Source organism: Miscanthus floridulus, chromosome 17 (genome assembly GCF_019320115.1).
Source record: "Miscanthus floridulus cultivar M001 chromosome 17, ASM1932011v1, whole genome shotgun sequence".
NCBI lineage: Eukaryota > Viridiplantae > Streptophyta > Magnoliopsida > Poales > Poaceae > Miscanthus > Miscanthus floridulus.
In genome coordinates this window covers 95,184,929-95,194,258 of record NC_089596.1, presented here as the reverse complement: position 1 = coordinate 95,194,258, position 9,330 = coordinate 95,184,929, and the positions used below count along the sequence as shown (strand labels likewise).

Below are 9,330 nucleotides of genomic sequence, written 5' to 3'. Positions count from 1 at the left end.
TGATGGATTATTAATCATGTCTCGACAAATATGAAAAGCACAGAATTTAAAACATAGATGATGGGTTTATTTATGCTTCCGACATGAGAAATAAAGTAGAACTGTGTTAACAAAAAAAATGTAGATATATATAAGCAAATAGAGTAAATAAGTATGTCCGCTGAAATAGCGCAGCAATACCCATGGAAAGGATCTGCATACATGCTTTCCTTTGAGCAGGGGCATGGGATAACCAAAGCGGAAGTAGATTTATATGACCTGTCCAAAACCACGAGACCAGCTGCCAGACATCACGATCAAGTGACAAGAATCTTGTGGATGGATTGCATGCACCGCGTAAGACTCTGCAGACTCTATGGGTGCAAACGGTTTGGTGGTATGCTTCAGGATCCACTCATGTCCACCGACCACGGACCACCGTAGTCCTCAAGAGCCCAAATCGATAGACGACAATCATCTGCATCCCTGAGCACAGCATAGAAGCAGACCTAAGACAGCCCGATGAACTCAAAATTCCACGGAGCAGGGATCGGTCTCCATGTCTTGCCGTCCATGTCCACCGTGACTATCGAAGGTGAAGAACCATTAAAGAAGGCGGCTCTTGTCTGGGGTGGGGGGGTAACTTCTGGGTCCAATCTCCACATCGGTTCCATGTCCGGCAAATCGATCCAGTTTTCGGTGGTAGGGTTGTAGACGAAATAGCGAGATCCATGTCCATTGTGAAAGTAGTGGTGGCTATCGAATAGGAGAAGACCATTGCAGCTGTCGACGATGTCAATCCCTACGCTTTCGAGTGGCAAGAAAGAGAAGAGAGGGCCCTCCATGAGCGGAAATCTTCTTCCCAATGCTGACGAAGCGGAAGTGGGCGGCAAAGTGTCTGCCAAAGAAGAGGCCGGAAAGAGTCTGGCGGATCATCACCTGTTCGCTCGATCGTCTCTGTAGCTTATAAGTCTGGCTGATGTTGTTTTGTTGTGAGAGAAAAACACCGTATCATGGCTGATACGATCAAGCATACAGGGTGATGCATATGGGGACAAGAGCAGAGGGCAAGCCATGACCGGGAGACACTTGAAGCCGCAGAGCGACCTGTAGAGAACCCGCGCAAGAGTCTCCGAGATGTGATCGTCGGTGAGCGGCGGCCCTGGCGCCCACCGCGGCGGCTGCAGCGGATGTTGCGAGCCGAGACGGATGATGGTATATATATGGAGAGAGTTTAATTACATGATTGGGCCAAGCCCGTGCACAAGTCGTAATCCTAACAAACTCTATCGTCGTCGTGATATATACTCAACTATCCAGTGAGTACAATGAGCAATTCTGCACAGCAAGTCAGCAGCACAAGTCCGACTACCTGCTGCACAGATAGCATGTACTGCTAATCCGCCGTTTGTGTTTTTGCAGAGTGTGCGTGCCGCACACAAGTCAGGCTGTGCTTACAAGAGGAGCACAACACGTACTGCTAATCAAACAGACAAGCACAAGCACAGGGGCCAAGGCCACACAAGCTACCGACTTCTTCAGGGCAAATTGCAAATTACTGCATACAGACATCTAAAAGACATTCAGAACAATAAATCTGTAGATGTAAGAAAATGCATAGAGTAACCAAATTTTGCTCATGGAAAATAAATAGAGTACCAAAGTAGGTTCATTCCAATAGTTAGGCAGTAGAGTACAGGTACACATCGAAACTCGGAAGGCTTGCATACATCCAGTTCACTTATATATCTCTGTGATGTGATGATAACTTTAATGCCCTTCTAACGGCCAATCTGAGAAGCAAGGCACGTAAGGGTGTGCGGATAGATTGCTCTCTCCAAGAGTCCAGATAGAGAAAGACGAGGTGGGTGGAGGACGAGATCAGGACAAGGCGTGCGGTGGCTGAGTGTGAATATAAAGACCACCCATGAGCCACGGACAAGGCGGGGCCACATGTGTGTCGTGCGTCAAGCCTACGCACTGCCTAAGCAAGCCTTTACCATATATGTCATCTTGAAGTATTTCGAGGATGATAAAAAATCATTGTTTTCGTTAATTAACCGAGCTGGTTTATTAATTAAAAATTCAAATGAGCCGAGCCACTAACGAGCGAATCAAGCAAGCTAACGAGTTACAAGTTTTTCGTCAGGGCTATGCTTGAGGCAAGCAACTGAGGACTAGGACTAGACTTAAGAGGTACACATTGTTACATATTTTCGACCATAGGCAAGGCGCTCGCTCTCAACCAGACGCCGACGCCCTTGCCCCGTGGTGGGAAACAGCTCACTGAGTGCCTCACGTTTGACAGAAGAGAGTGGCGAACGGATGGTTTCGTGGAATCTAACCGATGTACCGGCAAGCGACTGTTGCGTTGGAGATTGTGCTATGCACTATAGTAAGGAGTCAATTTTTCACGCTCTTCCAGAAATGGACTAAGGCCCCGTTTAGTTCCCAAAAAATTTTGCATAGTAACCGTCACATCAAATCTTGCGGCACATGTATGGAGTAATAAATGTAGACGAAAAAAAAACTAATTACACAGTTGGTCAAGAAATCGCGAGACGAAACTTTTGAACCTAATTAGTCCATAATTAGACACTAATTACCAAATACAAACGAAATGCTACATTGAGCCAAAATCCAAAATTTTTTGAATCTAAACGCACCCTAAAACTGATAAAACCATAATTCTTACTTCACCAGGCTCCTCCGTAGGAGCCGGAACCAAAAGAAACCTTGCTAAACAAAGTCTTTGGCAAAAGAAACCTTGCTTACAAACAAATCAAAATTCAAAATCTCATAAAAAGTATCGCATGACAGAACAATGTTAGGCCTTGGAGGTCTGCTATTATATATGATTATTATTGGTCCCAACAAAAACTATACCATGTTTTTTTAGAGAATATATATATGACGTAATTCGCCCTATGTATAAGAAAATACAGTGGCGCCTCGGAACGCTTGCTGGTGCTCGCAGCCGCAAGCATCGTAGTCTCCCATGCCCTATTTTTATCAACGACAACGGAGGATCAATAGGCCTTGGCTTGGCTTCGGATTAGCGAATTATGGAGCAATTATTTCTGGTGTTTCACTGGAAAGAATGGGCTATGGTGTTTATCTGTCTCCACCATGTTACACAATATGTACTACAGAATGACACCTCTAGGTCGCTGCTACAATTACAGAGAATAAATTGTGGACGCCCTACTAAGTTAGCTACACGTAAAATCTGGGGCGATTGACTCCTAATGTTTCATCTTGGAGATCTCACTGAAATACACCTTCCGCACAAGGCGAGCCTTGATAAAGCTCGCGATCTTCGTGTCCTCATCTTCAGTGCAGACAGCTGCAGGGGAAATGATTGTGCCGGTCAGCAAGAGTGGAAAATGTCAGCACAAACACAAGAAAGGAAAATTATATGTCACGCAAGGGGTCCGACACCCTATTTAGCTAAAAGATCATGTTGTAATGTTTCAAAAAATCATCACAAAATCATGTATGTATTACGCCTAAAGTTAAGTGTAGCCACGACAATTCAGTTTGAAATTCATCTTTGATGTTGAGATTAAAAAAAAAAGTGTTACTGTCAGCATACGATGAACAGTGCCAGGTTGACTGCTTGTCTATTTTGTTTCTTGACATCTAGGATGAATTTCAAACTGAATTGTCGCAGCTTATTTAACTTTATGTGTGCTAAATCCATGATTTTTATGATATTTTTACATTGCAACATGGTATTTTAGCTAACAAGGATGCCAGTGTCCCTGGGCACTAAAAATCTGCACTCCACAAGAAAAACATGTTGACAATGTTTACAAATAATCCATGGCATACAACGTTTGCAGTCTAACTAAAAGAGATACAACTGCTTACAGTTACTGCAGTCTAACGAAAAAATAATCTTGACTATTTGGCTCAGGTTTTTCATATGTATCAGAAGATCGACAATAGAGAAAGAATATACATGAACAATGAATACAATAATACTCTTCAAGAACAGTTAGAGCAGCAGGGACCAGCCAACAAGTATCAAACCACCCCGCATTTTTTTTGGCCATATAGCCAATTAACCATGTGACTTGTGACCATATTTTTTCATTTTATTATCATGGCACCCGATTAAGATATGATAAACGACACCTGGTCACTGGTTCTTTAAGGAGAGGAAAATAATAAAAAGATATGTTGGCCTAAGGATGGCTACAAAATCATTACCTTCCGTCTAGAAGTGCTTGAAGCTTTCCAACAAAGCAAACTGGATCTAGGCTCCAATCTCCTGCAAACAGATCAACATTCAAAAATTTCGTCAGAAGTCATCTTCTGATGATTGAAAACTATGTTGCTTCACATACATAATTTGGGTGCAGAATAGTAGCACTTGATAGTATTCCACATGGCATGGATATGTTTGCACATACAATGACTCTTGTGACATTATTCCACATAGCATGGATCAAAGTTAGGCCTCACTGGTCTAATACTTATCACTGACTGTGTGGTATTTGTGGCCATTTTCATTTGCAAACTTGCATTACACACGTACTAGATACCAACCACAAGTGCAGTGGATGGATATCTATACCTACAAATAGCATAAGAGAGTTGAACAAACATGAATACTTACAAATTATCTTGCTCCAGCTTTTCTGCAATTGATATAGCTTTGTGTCTAGACCAGCCACCTTGTTGGGAACAAGCATCTGCCTGGTTAATAACATGAGCAAGAGATACCTTGCCTCTCACAATGTTCTTTTGTCGACCATCTCCATTATTCACCATTTTTCCTCCTTGAGAAATTTCTTGATTCTGTGATGACAAACCTTCTCCCGAGACAGTCTCTTGTCTTCTGTTTGCCATAACAATGCCACTATCTGGTTCAGCACGCCAATCCATTTGAGATCCAATTTCAATAATTTCGCCTTCGGTCAATATATGTGGATCAGATTGCATCCAGCGTGTCTGATTTGAGCTACCAACCTGGACCACACTATCTTTCTGAAGCCTTCTAGTTAAGTTCTCGCCTCCCGAAGAAACTGAACTATGTTTAGTAAAAGACCTCCTTAATACCATATTTGAGGAACCATCCTCAGGGTAGGGAGTAATAACTGGAGCATGGCCTGCTGCCAGATCATCCTTTGATTCATATCGGATTTCAAGTATTATGGTAGAAGAAAGAACAGATTCAAATGCCTGCAGAATTTGGCCCCTATACTTCTCGGCTTTAGACTTATTTACTCGAGAGCTGAATATTAATTGTACAGTTGGAGCTGCATGACGACATGAAAGCAAATGTCAGAAGACATCTTTGAAATGTTACAGTCATAGAGGGCTAACTTTTTTAGTCAGTCTTAGTGTCTTACCTGTGCCTAGGCTGACGGATATCAGTCGACCCTCTCTAGCTAACAATCTTCTTAATGAATCTGACTGAACATTCTCTAGCACAGCCTGCCAAATCATTTCACTGTCAGTTTTGCCATACCTAGATCCTTCATTTACTCTGGTAGCACCTGTTGGCGATACATGGCTGTCTGGAGTATGTTCCCCAGGTCTCCTTCCAGCATGGCAATTGTTTGCCATGTTGTTGCTGGAACCAGCCACTAGATTAGCATCTCTGTACTGCTGATTTCCAAGGTCAGATGCTCTTGCCAAGCCATGGGCACCAGCGTATATATCACTATGATCCATAGCAGAGTTCCTTGCTATGTCTCCCTCGGGGCGGGTAAACAGACCCTGATTAAGACTTGTACTCGGGGATGAACTCGGCAATACATATTGTTTATCAGGTGCAAGCTGAAGAAGAGCAGCTGTAAGCCATGTCATCTTGTCATTAGAGACCCTCAACTGTTTTTCAGCTTCAGAGAGTGTTTTCAAGGCTTGGCGTAGCTTTTCCATATCATCCTTTGATACTGAAATCAGAATATAAATCTTTTCACAATGATGTGGGGGATACAAATATTTACACTGGAAAGACTGATTGTAAGAAAGGAGAAACTTGATAGACAAAACTAGTGCAGCAGTGTTACTAACACTGTATTTCATTCTTGTTGCAAAGAAGACATTTAACTAAACAGGTAAATTGGGGAAATATATTCTTAAACAAATAAACAATCTATTAGTAGTACTAGAAAAGGTTGGAGTATGAATTTGTTAATGAGCAATAGCAATGTTGCTTACAGGTTGGACGTTTGAAGAATTTTCTCCGAACTCTTTCTCGTGTGAATATATAGGTGCCAGCAAGGATGTCAGTGATTATTGTAGCAAGTTGAGACATCAGGGCCAGTGGCTCAACACCTGTTTCTGTGATATCTCGCAAGGTTTTCACTGTGTTCACTGTGTCAGCAGATAGTGCTAAATCAAGCAAATCAACCAATTTATCATCAGAAACCAAGCCAACCTGTGGAAAAGGAAACAATGTATTGCTTGCTGCTGTCAGGTAAATTTCAAATGAAGAATTCAAGATTGCATTATAATGCTTCCTGTTGTGACCCTGGTTTTTCTTCTATACGGGTGAGAACCCTTTATATAATCTTAAATGCATTCCTGGCAGTTATTCTGAAAAATGCAGAAAGACAGTTTTTTCACTTTTGGGCCATTTGGATCCTTTCATTTTGGAGGAATAGGAATCTACTTAATGGACTAGACTATTTGGCTAGGAATTTGACATTCCACAACTTTCCAAAGTTCAGATATAAGCCTATCTTAAATTCATAGGGTGGAAGATGGAAATTGATTATATAGATCACCGTGCAAGGTTTCTACTCTACAACTTATAGCACGCTCTTTGGCTCGCTCTCCTAAAACAGAAATGCAGCACATAGGTATCTCCCTCATATGATCATTAGCTTAATTGAGCTGCGCCTAAATTATGATTATTAGAATGGATTTCAATTCCAAGGACCCAAACATGGCCTTAGTAAATTTGTCAAAATAGTCATGCACTCAAGCATGTCAAGCGGGTATGTGGGCCAATACCTCAAGTACATTCAAAACTATATCAAGCTATAGTTACCCCTAATTAAAGATTGTTGGGTTGTTTAGTAATTTAAAGTTCTTCCATGTTATAAATGTTTAGCAATGAAGCAAAAAAAAAGAATTTCAGGGAACAAAGAAGTATACCAAGCTATAGTTACCCCTAATTAAAGACTGTTGTTGGATAACTTACAAGTTCTTGAACAACTGACATCGAAATTCTCTGCCCAAGCAAGCTGAGTTGATCGAGAGTCATCTCGGCATCCCTCAGTGACCCATCTGACCGGGAAGCAATAAGTTTCAATGCATCTCTATCAACATCCAGGCCTTCACTAGTAGAAATCCATTGCAAAGTGTTGATAATGTCGCACTCCTTTAGTTTGGGGAAAATGAACTTTTGGCACCTCGACACGATTATATGAGGGAGATCAAGATTGGGGCTGATGAGAACAAAAACCACACGCCTAGGTGCACGTTCGACGACCTTGGATATGACACTCCATGTATCAGGCGGCAATGTGTTGCAGTCATCAATTATAAACACCCTGTGCTGGGATGGCACCGGCGAGAGCATCACATTGTCAAGGATATCCACAATGCTATCAAGGTCTATATTACCAACTGGACCAATCTCCAACAAGCTCCTACTCTTGCCCAGATTGTGTGCAATACAAGAGGCACATGAATCACAGGGCCTCGGGTGCTCAGCTGAATGGCAATTCAAAGCCTTTGCAAATACCCTGGCACACGAGGTCTTGCCTGTGCCATGTGGCCCATAGAAGACATACACCAGCCCAATCTTCTTCCTCAGAATGGCATTGGACAGCGCCTGCACGACCAAGCTCTGCCCGACGACGTCTTTGAAAGTCCTTGGAGCATACTTCTGTGTCAAGCTCCGGTGTCTGACACGGTGCGAGCCCCGTGACTTCTGCCCCGACCGTGCCTCGGACGCGAGGTCAGAGTCCAGCTCGCTACTCTTGGAGAAAATCCCGAGCTCCCCAGAGAAGCTACTAGAAATGTCGACGGCGTTGCGTATGCCGTCGACAAGCAGAGGCAGAGAGTCGGAGTCTGAACTGCTCGAGGAAGTGAGCCTCGCGGTGACCGGGAAATGCGGGTGCGAACGCGACCCGTTGGCGTGACCGCACGAGGCGGCGGAGGTGGCGGCTTCGGACCTCCGCGCCGCCGACGTCGACTTGGGGTCCGACAGGCCGCACGAGAGGCTCCGGCCGGCCATATCGAGGATGGACTTGCCGCGGTGGTGGATGCGCGACCAGTTCCACGGGATGCCGCACACGTTGCGCGACTCCTGCGACACCTGCTGATGCTGCTGCATCAGCTCGTCGCCGTCGGCTGCTCCGCCGGCGCCGAAGAGGTACCTATTGCCGCAGACGGCCTCCTGGGAGCTGGAGTTGACGGAGACGCGGGGCGCGGCGGCGCGGCGATCTAAGGCGGCCGCGGGTTGCGCGGCGGCGGCGCGGCGGGCGGCCCCTCGCTTGAACCGGCGCCGGGGCCGGCGGCCCGGCTTGGGCTGCGGGTTCTCCGTGAGCTGGTCGAGGAGCGTCTTGAGCGCGCCGCCGCCGCGGGGGTGGTCGGGGTCGTCGGCGTCCGGGTCGGCGGCGACCCTGTTGTTGTTGTTGGAGGGGGCCGAGTCGACGGAGCGGCGGGTGGAGGGGTCCCGCAGCGAGCGCGAACGCTGCAGGGCCAGGAGGTCCCGCATCAGCGCGGCCGACGCCGACGCCGAGGACCCCGTCGGGCTGCGCCTCCGCCCGGACACGCCGTGCGGGCCGTGGTGGTGGCGCAGGTGGATGCAGTTGGTCAGGTGCGCATGGCCGCGGAGGTGGTCCCCGCCGCCTGCTGGCGCCGGCATTGCGCTGGTTCAAACTCTCCCCCCGCCCCTCCCTCCGTCTCCGGCTAAACCGTCATCTCGGTTGGGGACCCGTGTCGGGTAATCGTTTCGCGACAGGCGAGGGGGCAGAGGCGAGGAGAGGAGGCCGAGATGGGGGGAGTGGACAGTGGAGTGGAGCCGTGGTGGTGGTGGTGATCAAGTTGTGGGGGAAGCGTAAGGTGGGCGCGGCCTCCCTCGGGACGGGCTGTGCATGCCAGGCGGCGACGTCGCGTCCGCGGCGTAGGCGTCAGTCGAGGGACAGCACGGCTGCCACGGCCGACCTGGCCCCTGGGGATGGCAGGGCCCCGGGCCGTTTGCCCGCTGGGTCTTTGGGAGGGCAGGGCTCGGCCACGATTGGGACTCGGGAGAGGCTAGAAACTCTGGCACTCCTGCCTTCTGAAATCTGGAGGGTTCTCTGCTTGCAAGCGTGGTGCTAGGCTGCTAGGGCTCACAACTCACATGTGACAAACTGAGGGTTCCTGGCACGTTTCCATGCT

The 9,330-nt window shown here is 46.7% G+C and overlaps 1 protein-coding gene across 1 annotated transcript; it reads right to left on the bottom strand.

The window, feature by feature from the left end:
* Window positions 1–3,034: 3,034 nt before the first annotated feature.
* On the bottom strand, window positions 3,035–9,121 carry LOC136517477 (protein STICHEL-like 4). Its single transcript, XM_066511044.1, has 6 exons — window positions 7,142–9,121; window positions 6,154–6,373; window positions 5,340–5,885; window positions 4,604–5,246; window positions 4,195–4,255; window positions 3,035–3,325 (listed from the first exon to the last, which is right to left on the bottom strand). The coding sequence occupies exons 1-6, from the start codon at window positions 8,813–8,815 to the stop codon at window positions 3,233–3,235; spliced, it is 3,237 nt and encodes a 1,078-aa protein (XP_066367141.1). The 5' UTR covers window positions 8,816–9,121; the 3' UTR covers window positions 3,035–3,232.
* Between the last annotated feature and the right edge of the window lie 209 nt (window positions 9,122–9,330).